Here is a 19,054-nt window from a genome sequence, read left to right as displayed (position 1 = left end):
ATAGTTGGTAGATACTGCTGAAAAAGCAGCACATTCCCAATTTAAATTATACAATTTTATCACCCAACTTGGCAACCCTGAAGTGGTTGTACCACCAGCCAAACGCCTCCCTGACCGAGTTACAAATGTATACATTGGTAGGTCATAGGTCATTGACCCTTCAAAATGATTGGTGGGCGGCAAAAATGTGCAATTTTTTAAAGTGTAGGTATAAAAAAAAAAATATGATTTACAAAAACAAAAGTACACACGAGAAAAGGCGACAAAATCTCTCATTTCCTGAGAGTATAGTAATTTCTAATTTTGTCTTAGTGATACAAAAGACAGCACCCTCAATAAGTCGAGTTAAGAGAGAAACCAAACACGCAATTTGGCCTGGAGCGGCGCGGCGCAGAGAGCAATGATGACGAGGACTAGCGATGAAAATGGGTAGCCCTCGGCGCGCCGGTCAGCATGAAACACATATTAGTGCCTACAAGATTCCATGAATACTTCACGCATTGCGTCAAAAACAGTGCGGTGAGCAGCGGTCGGCGTGAAACGCGTAGCGCCTGCAAGACTGTAGGGATACTTCACGCATTGCGCCAAACACAATGCGGTAGGCACGGTGGCGGAAATTAAAATTATTGAACCACATTCATGTTTATTTTTTCATAATTTTTTAGTTCATTTCTTATAAATGAAGACCTTGTCCACACAGAGATAGGTTTACGGAACTTAACTTTCGCGCAAAGTTCCATGAACTTTTGCTCGATGTTCCAAAAAGTATGAGAAAGGGGCGGCAAAATACAGGCGGCCCATGGGCGGCAAGTAGGTAAATCCGGCCCTGTTTTCCTCGTGAAATTTTGAAGATAATACATGTTAAGTATATATATAAAGTCGCTTTACAACGCACTCTGGCGTTCTACGACACCCAAACGCCACATATGCCTGTCTTCCCAGAGGTTATCGGGCAACTGACACCGCAACATCTCTTCGTCAACGCCCTGCCGCCAACCCTTTACGGGACGTCCCCGTCGCCTCTTCCCAGGTGGTACCCAATCCAAAACTTGTTTGGGCAATCTCTCCTTCGACATTCTTTGCACATGTTACGTACTTTTGAAATTCAAACCTTGTATAGAGGCCTATTACCAGACCGCGTATCTCGGTGTTCGACGTTGTATACTTCCTGTCATACTTTATAGTTTAAATAGAAAAACCCTTCACGTCAATTCTTGAAAACTTCCGTGTTTTTCATCGCTACGCGAAAAGAACTCTGTAAAAATTTCATGAAATGATATTGATTTGTTCTCCTTCAAAAAAATAAAATGAGAGCGGAGATTTTAAAAAACCGCTAACGAGATACGAGGGTCTAGTTGTTACATCGCCGATATGGGACAAAATGAACAGCGTTTCATGTAAGACATCGAAATTCCATGGAAAGTTGTGTATTTAAATCGGGAAAAAACTTATGTTGTCTACTAAATAATTCGTCGTTTTTCGGTTAAAGCAATGTAACATCATTTCAAGGTTGCCAGGTTGACTCAAACGATTCAATGTGGTAAATTCAATACAATCAATGTGCTGCCGTACTAAGGAAGAACGCCGCAAGAGCCCTCAGACGTTGCCATATTTCCTTCGACGTAAAACGACTTTACCTGGAAAATTTTGGATATTTTCCTTCAATTTTTTCGAAAATTTTGTTCGCAATTTGATCTAAGATATTTGGAAATTTAAAGAAAAAATATACTTAACTTTCCTTCAAATTTAATATATTATCCGTGAAAATTTGGTCACTCTCGAATGTTCCTGCAGCGTTTTTCCTTGGCACGGCAGTGTAGATGTAACGCTTGCTCTATGATCGAGAGGTCCCGGGTTCGATTCCCGGCCAGCGAGCCGATTATTGAAACTGATAGACAAAGCTATAGACAAAGAAGACATAGGGGGTATAAAGCAATCCTATTGGTTGAAATGGGTGGTTCTCATAGATTAAGGGGGGTAAATGATAGACTAACTGTCGAGTCTCTCGTGGGTTGCCGTTAGTTAGTCTATTACCTACCTCCTTTGTCCATTGCAACCACCCGCTTCCACCAATAGGATCTCTCCATATCCTTTTTGTCTTCTTTGTCTATTGCTTTGTCTATCAATTTCAATAATCAGCCCGCAGGTGACCCGAGTTTGATGGTCTTAAACAACGGTTACCTGGGGCTGGCTTGATTAGGGACTGGACTGAGACTTCAGGGACGGCAAGCGTGAGATTATCCCCCCCCCCTCCCCGGGATATTTGAACTGTAAAAAAACTCCAGGATTACACGCTGGCGCATATCGAGTTGTGGATGTCCCCTCTACATTATAGATGACCCCCAAGCGGTTCTTGTATCGAGTAACGTGTTCCGATATTTGTGGTGGAGACAGGTACACGCTCAACTGGAATGCTGAGTAAATGTGCGCCGAATACATTTTTACTCGTGTTACAAAGCTGTTTAAACCATGGCTACGTGACGCGAATGACGGATCGGGTGGATTTTTCAATTTGCGTGGGAACACTGCTTAATATTCAGTTAAGCCACGGTTAAGCTGTGCCCAGTTTTCAAGAACTTATTCCCTGCAAGAGCTCTGCAGTAATCTGCATTCCGCCGCGAGGCCCTGGAAAAATCGGAAAAGTGAAGGGGGAGGCACGGATTTTCCGGGTATTCCGGATGGCCGTGCGAGCAGCCCCACGCGATCCCGTTCCACACGTAAAATGAATTCAAATTTTCCGAACGACTTGAAAATGAAAACCAAGAGCGATCACATCACACGCGGACTTGGAGCCGTGATTGAATCGTATCAGTTTTTGTAACTACGAACTGGAAGATTATTGATTTTTCCTCTTCATTTTTCGGGAAAAATCTGGGTTTTTTTTTCATCGACCGGAAACCTCATGACTTTCACTCGAGCAGCATCTGTACATACAATGGACCACTAGACAATGACAATAAATTGTCATTGTTATTCTTTCCATAACTCATAGAAAGTTCTAAGGATGAAATTGATAAAAATTTGAATAGTGAAAGTGCGTTGTTTCCCTCACGAAGGATCGCAACTACAATTCAATGTTGCCAAATTTCCCCTCGTAAATTACATTTTTACCGGGAAGATCTTGGGCATTCCTAACTGAAAATTTTCATGAATTTCCCTCTTCGAAAATCAGACTTTTGGACCAAAATTGCTTAGGTACATTCGTGTAAAAAAAAATAAAATTGTTTGTGTCAATTTTGCAACCTTGAAAGGGACCTACTTTCCTTTGACTGAAAGACGACGAGTTAACAAACTGTAAAATGAACTTTAAACGTGGTGACTTACCCAATTTTGGCATTCACGTAACTTTAGAGGTAAAGCTTTTCGCAGAAAATGTAGAAAAATAATATTTTAGACACAATCGACCTTAGAAAGTATATTTTTTTTTCAAATTATATAATTTGTTTCCGTATGGGGGACTGTACTCAGTACTGTCACAGGTTTAGCAAGCCTGCGGACCCCAGCTGGTAGCCCCTGCCTTAAAGGGGGGTGGAGATGGTCACCGGCTTCATGGCGTATGAACCACTCATCAGAGGGGCAGACAGGGCTCATAGCTGTGGTGAAAGCAGCCTGTCTAGGAGACGGTACTCCAAAATCAAACCCTGGTCCTCCAGGTTGGGGGTTGGGGCATCGGGCTAACTCCCCGATACCCGGAAAAAACTTAATGTTAAAAAGCCTAATAAAGATAGCCTCGGTGATAATGGAAAAAAAACGGATTTTGCGACACAAACTACGGAAAAGGACAATGGTTTTTGGGACATGGAATGTACAGGGCATTTCTAATAAATTGACAGAGGTTGTATCGGAGGTAAAAAAGTATAATGTAGATGTCGCCGTGTTAACAGAAACGAAAAAGAAAGGCACAGGATCAGAAAACTTAGGATGTTATGATCTGTTCTATAGTGGTGTCAGTAAAGATCAACGCGCACAGCAAGGAGTCGCCATACTTATCCGGAAAAGTTTGCGTCCGTCTATAACTACTTGGGAAGCAGTAGACCAGCGGATCATCAGAATGCATCTTACACTGCATGGTCACAAGGTGGCCCTGTTAGGAGTATATGGTGTGAATGATGATGCTCCCGTCAATCTAAAGGATCAGTTCTTTGAGCAACTCAACGACGAGGTTCTGAGGGTTGGAAGGACAAGGGAGGTCATTATCATGGGAGATTTGAATGGTAGAACCGGACGAAGGAATGGTTCTAAAGTTGTTGGACCTTTCGGTGAAGAGGCGATGAATGACAACGGTGCACGCATCATTGATATGTGTGAACAAAACGAGTTGAAAATACTGAACGGATTCTACCAACATCGAGATATCCATAAGTACACGTGGGTTCAGCAAACTCGGGGGCTGAAGTCAATCATCGACTACGCGGTCACCAGGCAAACGAGTACCATGAAGGTTCAACAAGTAAGAGTTTGCCGGGGGTTCTCCTGTGGTAGTGATCACCATTTTCTCAAGGCGGAGATTGCATTTCCGGTTAAGTATGGGCTGCAGAGGAATACCTTGCAACATCAGAAGTGCCAGCCACAAGGAACGAAGATCGAACAAGTGCACTACAACATCGATAGCTTACAGCATGAAAGCGTGAAAGCGCTCTACAGGAAGCGGCTGGATGAGAAACTGGGAGTAGAAACTTTCGATACTGCAGAAGAGTTGTACCAGTTCATCAAAAGTTGCATACATTCAGCTGCGAAGGAAGCCCTGGGTATGTGTAATGAGAGCAAGGATGTACAGAAACCCTACTGGTGGGACAAAGAGGTAGAGGAGGTAATTGAAGAAAAGCGTAGGAAGTACCATGACTATCTGGCTTCTAGGACTGCAGACACCCGCGGCGCGTATAGGAAAGCCCAGGCGAGGGTTCGTCTTTTAATCACCAGGAAGAAAAACGAGTCTTGGGAGACCAACTGCTCAAGGATTGACACATACCTGGGGGGAAGGAAGAGTGCTGAGAGCTGGAAGCTGATCAAAGGCCTAAGAAGGGACATGAAACGGGACATTATATCTCCGATAACAATCTCACAGCTTGACGAACATTTTAATAAATTATTGACGGAAGGACGACCAGAGTTTCAAACGGGGAATGCTGAAAATATAGTCGAGGATCACTCAATGGAAATTCGAGTTGAGGAGGTGGTCAAAGCAATCAGGGAATTGATGAATGGAAGAGCTCCTGGGCCAGGAAACATTCCAGCCGAGTTAATTAAATGTGGGACTGGCAAGTTGGTTAACCATCTCAGGGATTTGCTGCAGAAGTGCATTGACGGTGATGACATCCCGAAAGAATGGAAAGAGGCCTGGATAACAGCGTCGCATAAAAAAGGAAGGAAGGATGACTGTGGGAACTACAGAGGGTTAGCGGTGACAGGAACGATAAGTAAAATTTATGGAAAAGTGTTGAAAGCGAAGATCGAAGAGGAGTGGACCCCGTTCGAGGCGGAGGAGCAAGCAGGTTTTAGGGCTGGTCGGTCTACCGCTGATCATCTGTTCTGTGTTACCCAGTTAACCGAAAAGAAGAGAATTGTTGGCCAGGAGCTTCATTTAGTGTTTTTGGATATTGAAAAGGCTTATGATAGTATTCCTCTTGTGAAACTCTGGGAAGTCCTAGAAGAAACTGGTTTTAGTAAAGGACTTATTGGGGCAGTCAAGCAGTTTTATCGGGGGGCTTTTGCTAGAATTAAGTGCCAAGGAAGGCTTTCAGACGGTTTTTTTGTCACCAAGGGGCTTAAGCAGGGATGTTGTCTGTCACCGACGCTGTTTAAGATATATCTAGAGCACGTTCTGAAGGAATGGAAAAGAAAGTGTGCCGGCATGGGCGTCCCTCTAAATGACCAAGAAACACTGTTCACGCTATGCTTTGCTGACGACCAGGTAGTCATAAGTCAAGATCACGATGACGCGGAGTATATGACCCGGAAGTTGGTGGAGGAGTACCGCAAATGGGGCCTCGAGGTTAGTGTCCGTAAGACAAAAAAGATGTCAGTCGGAGGTGCTCAGCAAAGCATAGTCCTGGAGGATGGTCAACATATAGAAAGTTGCGAACAATACAAGTACCTGGGGGTGAACCTGACTTCGGATGGGAAGCTGGATCAGGCCATTCGGGACCGTAATCTTCTAGGAAGGAAAGCCATCGCCATGCTTAATGGGATCCTTTGGGACCAAAGGATTTCCAAAGACAACAAGAAGAGGATTTATAACTCGGTTGTCAAGCCTATTATCACCTATGGCAGTGAAGTGTGGCAGTTGAAGAAGCGGACCCAAGAAATGCTCAAGGCGACCGAGATGGATTTCTGGCGAAGATCGGCTGGAATCTCGAGGAGAGAACGTGTCAGGAATGAACGTGTCCGAGAGATAATGGGCGTTGAGGGGACGATTGTGCACGATATCATGACCAAGCAATTGGTATGGTATGGGCATGTGCAGAGAATGGCTGATACCAGGTTGCCGAAGAAGGTGTTGGAGTGGGTCCCCCCAGGTAGGCGACGGAGAGGGCGTCCAGCCAAACGGTGGGTAGAGGGCATCCATGAAGAGATGGAGAGATGCCACCTTCCGGAGGATCTCTACCATGACAGATTCCTGTGGAGAATAGGCGTCGCAGAGCGCCCTAGCGCGCCGTAAAAGCGGCTCATACATATACATATATATAATTTGTTTGAAAAAAACAATAAAAAATAAATAAATACAATAAAAGTATACGGCAAAATCTTGTTTTTCCTTTACATACTGTGCTCTTCCTTAGCACGGTAGTTTTTTGCCGTCGCCCTCCGTTACGTACATACACAAACTCAATGGGCCTCTAAACAAGGTATGAGTTGGATTAAATTTTGCAATAAGGAACCACTATCTCTGGCTCTTCCATAAAAGCACTTATCTGCGTGAGGATGACAATGACATATCTTTTGTTTCTAAAATGAGCCGGAAATAGTGGTTCCTTATTGCAAAATGCAATCCAGTTAAGGCACAACGCTAAAAGTTTTCTCTTCAAAATTCCACAAGGGAAACGAATCAAACGACAGGAAGCGGAAATCAAATCCTGAACAAGATATAAGTGTTTTCTATTAACATTTGTTAAATTGCATAAACACAAATGACGTCATTTGTATAATCGAACATCTATTCTATCTGCGTTTCAAAAACGTGTTTATATCTCATTCAGTGGTTGATTTCAAAACTTCCCGTTCTGTGAATTTTTTTCTACGTAAGATTTTGAAGAAAAACATGCGACTCTTTTCTACTTCAGACCTTCTCTAGGGTGCCATTAAACTCATTTTAAGGAAGATATTCAGTGAACTTTACAACAGGGGGCCCCACGTTAGTTTTGTGAGATCCCACATATGTTACATCAAACGTACATATCTAACTGGCTAACTGAAGAAAAATCAAGTTGTAAAAACGAGCGATGCGAAGAAGCATGTAAGCGAGGGTTCCCTTCAGCGTTCCCCGCAGGTTTCGAGCCGAGGGAACTCCTGTTAGTCTGAATTTTCCCGTTCTCCTTTCATGTTCCGACCGCGGGGTCCAGACACGGGGGCGGGCATTCGTCACATCAAAAAGGTATATTTAAAGTCAAAATATGCTGCGCGAATACCCGAGCGACGAGGCGAGTCGCGGGTTGCGGCCCAGGAAGCGGAAGGGGCTCTCTTCCGGAATAATGAAAACAGTTAACGTATACGACTCTTTAATTCCGCTGAATTTCCTCGAATTGAGCGCGGCGGGTGTGAGTTTGAGTCGCGGATGTTGGCGGATCTCGTTGGAATAGGCCTCGTTTCAAATGCAGACTCCGTGGTTCGAAATGATAGGAGCCGCATTGCTGTTCTTAGTTTTTTTTTTTTTTTTTTTTTTTTTTTTTTTTTTTTTTTTTATTCATGTAAATGTACATAGCAATTACACTTGAAATTTGCAGACCAGATAGGTCTTTATAAAATTTTTCTTTAACTTATACCTAATAAAGTATAATACACACCACTTTTTAGAGTTAATAACAGAATTACAATATTGAGAGGGGATAAAATGACAAAAGAGATAAAGATTAGATAACTGAAACTAGAGTTAAGAAAATAGGGACATCAAGGTGAGAGCCAACCATATTGTTGTAGCTGTTCTTAGTAAAAATCGTGTAGCCTTACTCCATTTGGATTGCATTTAGAAGAAGGGTACCAACGCGATTACAGTCTTTTCATCCAAAGAGAAAAAAAGGAGGTGTTTGCATCTTGAAGATTGTTTACCTTGTGACATAGGTCGGTACAAAATGGCGTCGATATTCCATCAAAATCCGGAATTCGAGGTATGAAAAGGGACCATTAGAGTCCCTTTATACTGAGACTTAAGACACCCCCCCCCTCATGGATCACAAGCGGGATTAAGATTACACGAATTGAAAGTTTTTCGTAATCTTTGATCGGCCCATTCTCAAATTCCTTTCTCCGTTCCTTCTCTCATTCCGTTTGTTCCTGGCCGAACCCGTAATTTCCCGGTCCATTCCAGATCTTTGCAATTCTTCATCTTTGCAATTGGTGCGAATGTGATCTTTATTCCCGTTTGTGATACTGTGGAGGCCTAAAATACGGGAACCAATCAGAAATGAATTCACGTTGTCTTAACTCTCAGTATAAAGGGGCTCTACGGGCCATGACGTTCAATTTTATGGCTTTAATCAACTCATGATATAATTTCAAACACTTTAACTAGAATGACTTTTTTCGTTATACTACACCATTTCCAAGAAAATCGATGACAAAAATCGTCCGTACCGACCATCAACGTCATCAAAAAAATCTAAGTAATTCGGACACCTCCTTTTTTTCACTATGCTTTTCCTCACACAAGCGTTACAGCTTGCTCAGAAACACACAGCCGAAGCAAAATCAACGTAATTCTAATGAGGCCTCTTTACAGATCCGTGGTGTTCTCTTAGCAAAATAGAACGATTCTTTTGAGAGAGGACGGTGGAAAATTAAATCAAAACTAGAATCCCTCAAATTTGCTTAAATTTAAATGATTATCCGGAAAATATGAATCGTAAATCTATGAGCCTGTGCAGTGGGACTGATAACTCAATTTAGAGTATTTGGGCACACCGAGAAAAAAGATTGGTAGAATTTACCATTCCGTCACGCTGTATTTCACACAGCGTCAATTCAGGGTCAATTCTGCCAGAAGAAAGGTAAACGTTACTATATACTGATACAAGTAATCATTCCTCTAGAAGAATCGACTTTGAATTCACGCTGTGTAAAATATAGCGTGAAGGAATGGTAAATTCTACCAATCTTTTTTCTCGGTGCACTTTAGCTAATTTTCCCGTTGACCACCACAAAATGGAAATTGTTCATGCTTAAACGCACGTAATTTCTTCCAATCAATAAAGATTTGTAACTTTGGTCATCTTTCTCACTGGGACAACATTGCAGGAATACAGGATGCTAAAAAGTTTAAAGTAGAAACGTGGCAAGGGCTGCGAATTTTGCGCGAATAATAACGGACGGGCGAGGGTCGAAACTAGGCCCGTATTTGCTCAGCGAACGCAACTGAGAAGAGACTTGCACTTGAATACAAAGGAGTGTAAATGGAAGACCGGAAACTCTGTGACATCGGAACCCGTGTCGACTATATTCTGCCCCGCTAGAGAAGAACGCCATATGTACATTCAAATGTTGCCTTTCTCCCTGTGTTAAATTATTTTTGACGAGGGTGATGAGCATTTATCCTGGAAGATTTCAGATACTTTACACCGAATTGGCGATAAAAGTCCTCCGACTCATCGTTAAGAAGAAATTTGCATGCTTCCCTGAATTTCGATTTTTTCTTCGATTAAATTTGGCAACATTCAAATTCTCATAAGGCTTTCTTCATTAGCACGGCAGTATCAGAGGATATTCCGGAATCGACTGCCTTCATTAAGCGGAATTCAATGGTCAAATGCATTTGGATGGAACGGGTACGTCCGGCAATTTCAAAGCCTACCGTGCCTCTTTTTTTTTCTTTTTTATTTCTTTTTTTATATACCGTCAGGTACGGTATCAGAGAGAAGGTAGGTTTAATGATGAAAATAAATTCATTCGCAATTGACTATCCGATTAATTATTTTAGGATACTCTTGTATTGGAATAGTATTCACGTATCAGGTGATGTGGATTACATTTTGCAATAAGAAACCACTATTTTTGGCCCATTTTAGAAACAACATACAAACCGTTAGTTTCCCTATGCAGATATGTGTTTGTTTGGGAGAGCCAGAAAAAGTGGTTGAAACTGCGAAAATGAGTGTCTCGGTTGCGGTGTTTTCAAAATCTCCACTCTTACTCTATTTTTTAAAAAGAGACCGAACATGAATTATGCTTCGAAATTTCCACGAAATATTCTTCAAATAGAGATGAAAAATTACCGGAGTTTTCAAGAAAATGACGCGTAGTAGTTTTCTAGAGGATAAAATATGACAGGAAATTTGCAACGCCGCAAACCGAAATACGCATATATGTATGCAGTTTCATCATCGGTATGCTTTCAATTGGACATATTTCTGTCAAACGGAACTATGTCTATTATGACGTGAGCCCTTTGATGCATATAATCTAATGGGTTTCAGGGCTCATGCCTTAATGCACATAGTTCCGTTTGGCAGAAATACGTCCAATTCTTCCTATGGTACAAGCTGGATAGCCGTTAATACAAAAATTTCACTAATGCTAATTCAGAATAAGAAGAGCTGCATATAGAAAAGAATTATAGTTAGCTGCTGCAGTTGGAGTACTTGTGAATAAGAAACGTACATCACTGGGATCAAATTGATTTTTTCCATTTTTCAAGATTTCAATTTATCCGTTGCGCTGGAAATAAGTCGAACTTTGGATTGATTTTCATTTCACATTCTTACTAAACGAAAATATCGAAAGATCACAAATATTTTTCTGAATCCAAGGAGAAATTGACTTTAAGCATGGTTTATGAAATTGTCCGCCATGATAGCCCGTAACGTAATGTAGTCCACCTTTGATTCATGAATTATACACGAAAGTTTAGTTTTCATCATGGCATATATGTACTTGTAACTGTATCTAATTTTAGACAAATCTAGCTATAAGCTCCCACTGTCATAGAATTAAGTGTTTTTTTGTCCTCATCGATGAATTTTACATTTCTTGAATGATCAAACAAACAAACGAAAAAAACACATAGGAAATACAATGGGAGAGGTACGTTTCTGTTGATAAAACGTTTTCAGGGATTAATACTCGGTGTCCTTATACAAATGGCTTAAATATTGGGAAAAAAGGTTCGAAATCTGATAAAAACTTGAAATGAACGCAAGGAAGACATACACATTAAATAAGCAGCATAGCGCGTTCATTAAAACTCAAATCTATCATCAGAATTACTAAAAACGTTGATCAGCTGTCAAAACATTGGCGAAATTCTTAATCTAAGTAGTAAAGCGAAATGGTAAAGCTTGGCAACTTTTCCCCGTGTTGTTGAATTATGACTTTGCTACGTTGTGCACTTCTCTATGCCACATCGGAACATAAAACGCAGTGGGTGTCCTCTCGGGATGCAACGGGTACCGCAGCGTTGTCTTAATTTCAAGGATTTGAATATGCAGAAATACAAGTGAAATTTGAAAGAGGTTGAAGAAAAGGATTGCATCCAAAACCATTGCTTTCGATACTTCCTTAAATTACATTCTGAATAGTTTTCCCGAACGGCACGAGGAAGATCGATTTTCGAAAAATTTGAGGACTTGAACAATTTATATTTGATTATATAGAGGACTACAAAGTATTAACTCTATTTTTTACAACTACAAACTGAACTAATTACAATATTTTAGTGGGTAGGCTGGTGTGCTATTGGCCACCGGCCCTAACTATATTACACTATATGTTACTTCTAGAAGTAACTTTTACACTATAAAGAAGACAGCAATGTGAGCCCCTAAAATATATTGTCTCTACTCGGACGGTGAGGTTAGTTTTTCTGAACCCATCCAATAAGTTTTCGAAATATCCCATACATTATTTTAAAATTGGCAACGCCGATGAAGGGGTCACACTCGTGAGAATTTCCGAACGGTAATGGGGCTAATATGAAACACTGGGTATTAATAATCATTTGCCTTCAGGGACTTGGGAGTCGGAACTTTGACTCGAGCGTCCCAATGTTGCAAAAATAGGCAGTTAATTCAGGATTCTCGTGCGTTTTTTAATATTTTTGAATGGTGTTGATTCGATTTGAAATCAAAAAATAAGTTTACCGTGTCTCCAAAAATCCATAAAATTAGATAGGCGTACGATGAAAGATGAAGCTTCACATTTTGTTACACTTCGAATTAATAAAACAAAACAAAAAATATACAAACTCTGTTGACAAGCTTTCTCTATTGCTTAGGGGAAAAGAGCTCCCTCTTTTATTGCGACCTCTCTATAATTTAATTTTACCTCCTCATGAAGTCGTGTGTTATTTGGCTTTGTCAGGGACTTAATATCTGCAGCATCTATTTTGCAATATACGTAATGACGTGCCTTCGGGAAAAAATTAAAAAATAAAAATTGGCCCTGAAAACTTTCAGTGACCAGGAAATTTTTGTTCCAAAGGAGAAGGAATCATACAAAACAATGTATCCAAACTTATGCCTGCAGCTAAGATTTGCAGACATATTTTTGAAGGGGAGAAGTATTCTTAACTCTGAATTATTTAAAGCTATCAGTTGGTGAAATTGGGTCGTATAAAATAGCGGTAAAATGCATACTTATCGTTGCGATGTAATAACTAGAATAGATGTCAATGAATAAATAAATAGCAAAAGTTATGCTTTCAACTTACAACCAAACCACCCCTAACAGTGTTCGAAACTCACAGGTGCCAACGCGCCTAAGAAATCGGCCATGGCGCCTACAAAAAGAAAGGCTCTGCGCCAACTTTGCTCCTATAAATTGCCTCCCTTCCCTCAAAAAAAAATTCTAATTTTTCTGTTTGGCAATTATGGATATTTCGACGCACGACACCGGATTCTAACGTTTCACTAAATGCGCTGTGATATATAGGCAAAAATGCAATTTGGCCCCTAAAAAATCTTCAAGTGCCCCTAAAAATCGAGCCTCATGGGCCACATGGCTCCTGAAACTCAAAGGTGAGTTTCGAACTTGACCCCTAAGCTCTAGCTTTCCTCTTATACCTACTATGGGGCGTGGCATGCTTTTCGATATATCGATTGATCTGCCGTTTAAACCTATGGAAAAGGATCGATAGACAGGGTGTTCTCTACGCACACCTTAATAATCGATTCTTTGCCATAGCTTAAAATGGGGAAATATCGATAATCGATCATTCACGCTCAACCATCGCTACTATTTCCTTATTTCACGGACAAATGACTCTCAGTATCTGAAATTCCTGCTGCAATATGCCATGCAGTGTCAACCAATTCCCGGCGGCAGAAGTTGCCTCAGATAGTGGTTTCCGCCAATTGACATTCCGATAGACTTCTGTCGAACTATTTACTAAAGATCAACTTTTGATCAAACTTTCAAACTTTGCAGCGCGCGGACGACAAAAATAATCAACGTTCCCCGCAGCTGGGACTTCGGCACTACTCTGCGCCTCCTGCTACGTGGGACAAGTCGCGGTGGCGAAGCCTGACTATCGATATTTTCTCATTTTAAGCTGTGGTAAAGAATCGATTGTTGAAGAACACCCTAATAATCGATTCTTTTCTATAAGTTTAAATGGGAGATTAATCGATACATCGCACACACCCCACACTGCCGGACGAGTGCATGTTTCGCAGAGCAGTTTTGCCAAGTTGGTCTAATATCGCCTTTTCTGATGGAACGGAAACTACAGAAAGTGACTTAGGATTATATAGAAAGTGTCTCGAGGTCGATATTATGGGTTTATAAGAGATTCCAAGGAGTGACATTTTTTCTATTTCTGCTATTTCTCTAAGCCACATAACTAAAAGTTTAAGGACGAAGAAGAACTTTCCTGTTAATAATTTCTTCGTTGTTTTTCTTTAAAGGCCAACCGGACTTCTTATGTTTCCGATGAAATTCTTGTTACAAATACTGGAATACTACCATGAGAATTTCGGTTGCCTCAAAGATAAAAATTGACGAGGAAATTATTTACAGGGTATTCTTGCTGACGCTCCATAGAATTTTTCTCCGTGAGATAATCCTTCGTTTTTGACCGTGCGATAATGTTCATTATTGTTTTTAGTTTTTTCATATTCAAAACAGCGCCGGAAAAGTACGAATCATCCACGCTCAAAAATAGTGCATTGCAATAATTGCGAGGATGTAACGCAAACCAACAAAAGGCAGCTGCTTCAAATCACGTCAAATTATTCGGAAAGGGTTTTTTAGGTAGAAACCAGGTGCGTAGACTAATCCATAAAAACGTCTTTTCGCAAAAGGACATGATAAGTAAATAACTTTTGTATGCTATGTGGTTTCTTTAAACTGCATTTCTATTTTCCGTCGCACTGGCAAGTGAAATCGCCTTCAAAGAGATGCGTATGCAAACCCACGACGGTCGCGTTCGAATAGTTGCTGCCCGTATTAGCAGGGGCTCCATATTAAGAGCTACGATATTATTGCGTAGTGACGAGTCGATCCTTAAACTCGACGAACTTCTTGAATACCGATCGACAAAATGAGGATCATTTGACGAGGCGCATTGTTGTTCTGAGAGCCGTATTTATAATCGTCCATTAAATATCTCCTTTCTCCGCGAGGTTTCAGGTGGTTTACATTGTGATCGAGGAAGGTCCGCTGAAATCTAAAACATAAATTCATATGAAAGACAGATTTTCAGTAAGGCTCGTATCTACCTGAAATTTTCTGAAAAGTAAACATTTTCTTCCGTTTTTATTTATTTTTTGTAGTAAAAAAATCATTTTTATCCCGTGTGATGATCTATTTTAGGAATTATTCCAATATATTTTGCTGGAGATTTGTTAAACCCGTCCTTCTCACGAGCGTATCTTAAGGACTTCAATCGCCTTTAATTCCAATGTAAATCATATAAGGCTCCCTGAAAAAGGAAGCTGTTTTGAGGGACTGTCCCTAAATTGGACTACATTTTGCAATTAAGAACTATAAATTTCGGCCCGGTTTAAAAACAACGTATGTGCCATTAGTTTCCCTGTGCACATAAGTGTTTTTTCAGATTAGTTAGAATTTATAGCTCCAAATTGCAAAATGCAGTCCAATTACGTGAAGCACTTTTTCAGCTTTTCACCCCCTCCCTCCCTTGTAACGCTTTTGTGACGATCCTTTAACACGAACAAACAAACGGGCGTAACGCTTTCCTCGACCCCCTTCCACCCCTAGAGCGTCACGTAATTTAGGGACGGTCTCATAAGAAACACTATATTAGCACGACCCTAAACTTTTACCAACTCGTGAAAATAACCTCTCAATCGCACAAGAAAATCAATAGCATATACGTTGTTTCTGAAACACTTTGAACAAGTTAGGTCTGTCTGGCTACCACCCTTACGAAGTTTCATAATGTCGCGACGAAGTATGTCATTAATCGAATTTTCGCGATCGAATATCATTCACCGTTGTATGATATTTGACGATTGTACATTTTTATTTGGACGTATTTCTATCAAACGGAACTATATGCATAGTGATGTGAGCCCTGTGATGCATACATTCCTATGGGTCTCAGGGCTCATGTCTTAATGCACATAGTTCAGTTTCATAGAAAAACGTCCATTCAATGATATTCGACGTCTTCGTTGGTCTCGCCGGAGACCGGTGAAATCCATCAATTTGGAATTTCGAATCCACCTCGGGACTTGAATTCGATTTTTGAATTGATGCAATCGATGTCAGAAACTTCATCTTTCACCAGATTTTTTATTTCGTCACTTCTCTCTGTTGTTGTGTTTCGTCAATTTCAAGTCTGCTGTGTTTGCAATTTGCTGCGTTTTAGTGTTTCGCATTTTTTTTATTTTCTTCTTTAATGTCGTGTAAAAAAAAAATGAACTCTGATTGGCTCCTGCTTTCACCGATCATCGGCATCACTCAGCATTTATCAATTCATTAGATGAATGATATTTGTTCGCGAAAATTCGCTTATTGACGGTCGACGTATATTCGACAACCTCGGTTACATCGGAAGGGTCTGTTTCCAACGTTTCGCCTGTGCTGGGTGGCGTTGCGGTCGAGGCGGTGAAACTCGATTAAAGTTCCGGCGAACTTTGAAACCGGCAACTCCCCAAGAAAATTATGAGACTCAAATAGAATGACGATCACGCTCTACGCGCGTTACCATCAACATAAATTGCGCTTTTGTGAGCTTCGGTTTTTCGCCAAATTTCGTAAACGTCATTTCCCCTAAGTGTTATCCTGCTGCTTTCAGCTATTAGAGTTTGATTCGCAATTGGACGTATTTCTGCCAAACGAAGCTATGTGCATCAAGACATGAGCCCTGAGACCCCTCAGAATGCATGCATAACAGGGCTCACGTCATAATGCACAAAGTTCCGTTTGATAGAGATACGTCCAATTCTAGAGAGCAATTAACTTGATACAGATGCAGTCTAGTGTTGAAGAATCACAATTGGTCACTAGACAAAGTATGGATCAAAGCACTACACAAAATGCTTTCTCTTCAAAATTTTACGACTTTGCAAAACAAAACTCCGGCCAAGGAAGCCGTACTCACGGGCCATATAGACATACCGTCAGCGTCCCGGGCTCAGAGGCCGAAGGTTCCGAGCGTAGCACACGGAAGCTACGGTCGAGGCTACGGCTCCAGCATCCGGAACTTTCCGCCTTTGAGACTGGAACGGACCAGTGGCGGGGCGTGAAAGATCGATTTTCGACATTTCCCCGTTTGAAACTGTGGTAAAGAATCGATTATTAGTATGTTCGCTGCGAACACCTTGGTTATCGATCCTTTTTCATAGGTTTAAATGGCAGATCTATCGATATATCGCAAGGCATGCCACGCCACTCACTGGGGAAAAAAAACACATTGGATCTAGAGTCCAGACTCTTGAAAACATTGACAAGAAAAAGGACTCTTGATCAAATCAGATTTAAGCTTAAATCAAAAGGAAATCCGCTCAAATTAAGAGGCTTGGTTCTTGATTTAAGCGTAAATCTGCTTGAATCAAGAGTCCTTTTTCTTGTCAATGTTTTCAAGAGTCTGGACTCTAGATCCAATGTGTTTTTTTTCCAGTGCTGGAACGAACGGTATGTCTCTACAGCCCTTAACTTTTTTTTCAGTAGAGGAAAACGAATTGCACAACAGGAAATCTAGAAATCAACTCCTAAACACGATGTAAAAGTTGCAATACAAATGACGTAAGTTGTATACTATACTGCCGTGCTGGAGAAAAACGCGGTATGAGTCTTCAGGCATTGCCAAATTTCCTTGGATAAAACACAATCTTCCTGGTCAACTTTTGAAAATTTTCTCTCCAATTTTTTAGATGATTATGTTCTCAGTTTCACCTGAAGTTCATGAAAATTTATGGGGAAAATGTTCATAAATTTCCTTAAAAATAAACATTTTAGTGAAGGAAATTTGGCAACTGCTGAATTTGCATACGGCGTTCTTCTTTAGCACGGCAGTGCAAGACTACCATTCGATCTCTGTTAAAAAGACTCGTAAATATCTCGTCTCGAAGTTGATTTCTGAACTTATCGTTGCGCGTCTCGTTTCCCATATGGACGTATTTCTATCAAACGGAACTATGTGCATCGTGACGTGAGCCCTGTAATGCATATATTCTTATGGATCTCGGGGCTCATGTCTTAATGCACATAGTTCCGTTTGATAGAAATACGTCCATATAATATTTTGAAAAAGTAACATGTAGTAGTTCAGACCTAGTTCAGACCTTGTCTATCGACTCATTGTGAAGTTTCGAGAAGTTTCGGTTGTAGCTTTGAAGGTTTTGACTCTGCGAGCCGATTATTGAAACTGATAGACAAAGCGATAGACAAAGAAGACACAGGAGTATAGAGCGATCCTATTGGTTGACATGATTGGTTCTCATAGACTAAGGAAGAAAATGATGGACTAACTGTCAGGTTTCTCGTGGGTTGCCGTTAGTTAGTCCATTACAACCACCCGCTTCCGCCAATAGGATCCCTCCAAATCCCGTTTGTCGTCTTTGTCTATAGCTTTGTCTATCAGTTTCAATAATCGGCCCGCTGTTCCGAATGCAATGTCTCCAATGTCGATTTGTTCACGCTATGTATGCCAACTCTGATGATGTGCAGACAAATCCCTAAAAATTAATTTTATAAAAATGAATTGCATTTTACAAAAAGGAACCACTAGCAGTGCAATGATGCTATTAAGATTGTGCAACTTCATCTTTTGCAATAAAATCGCGGAAATCGTGAAAAACTATGAAATTTAGATGGTAATTTTTGTCTTAAATTTACAGTTTTTAGGAAGTAAAACAGAAACTATTTATGGATAATCGGGTTTTTCCTCCAAGACAAAAGAAGTTTCACAATCTTAGCAACATTGCAATGCTAGTGGTTCCTTTTTGCAAAATGCAATCCACATTTCCATTGGTACTGTCAATTCTGACGTCATTCTAAACGAGCACATCGTAATTTTAATTGTGTTATTGTTGCAGGTGTCAGTCAGGGGTCTTGCAGTTCATGGACGGCGAGGACCCGACAGCCCTGGCGTCCTCGAAAGGGATTCAGCTGTGTGGTGAGAACGAAAGATATGCCCAACCTGTCGTTCTCTTTGCTGATAAGTCGCCGGCAACGTTGGTTTTCAGGTAATTTTTCATTCACAATGAACGACTCCCAGATTACAGAGAAGGATGTCAACATTACAATACAGCCATGGATCCATGTTTACGTGGGTTAAACAGAAATTTTCATTGAAAAATGAAAAAATTATCTCCAGGAAATTTTCTCTCTCGGGGATATGCTGTTTGAGGCAGGACTGGTTACGATCAGATGGGACCGTCCCTATTTACGTAACGCACTCTTTCAGCATTTTTTATCCCTTCCCCTCCCCCCTCCTTATAAC

General features: G+C 40.8%; 1 protein-coding gene across 1 annotated transcript in view; it reads left to right on the top strand.

The window, feature by feature from the left end:
* Nucleotides 1-18,651: 18,651 nt before the first annotated feature.
* LOC109037212 (cubilin) overlaps nt 18,652-19,054 on the top strand; it is a 39,764-nt gene continuing 39,361 nt past the window's right edge. The window contains exon 1 of the mRNA XM_072303741.1: nt 18,652-18,797. Within this exon, the coding sequence (XP_072159842.1) occupies nt 18,673-18,797 (125 nt within the window). The 5' untranslated portion in view covers nt 18,652-18,672. The remainder of the gene's footprint in view (nt 18,798-19,054) is intronic.

This window comes from Bemisia tabaci, chromosome 8 (assembly GCF_918797505.1).
Source record: "Bemisia tabaci chromosome 8, PGI_BMITA_v3".
Classification (NCBI taxonomy): domain Eukaryota; kingdom Metazoa; phylum Arthropoda; class Insecta; order Hemiptera; family Aleyrodidae; genus Bemisia; species Bemisia tabaci.
The sequence above is the reverse complement of the archived record's forward strand: the minus strand, read 5'-3'. Positions and strand labels throughout refer to the sequence as shown.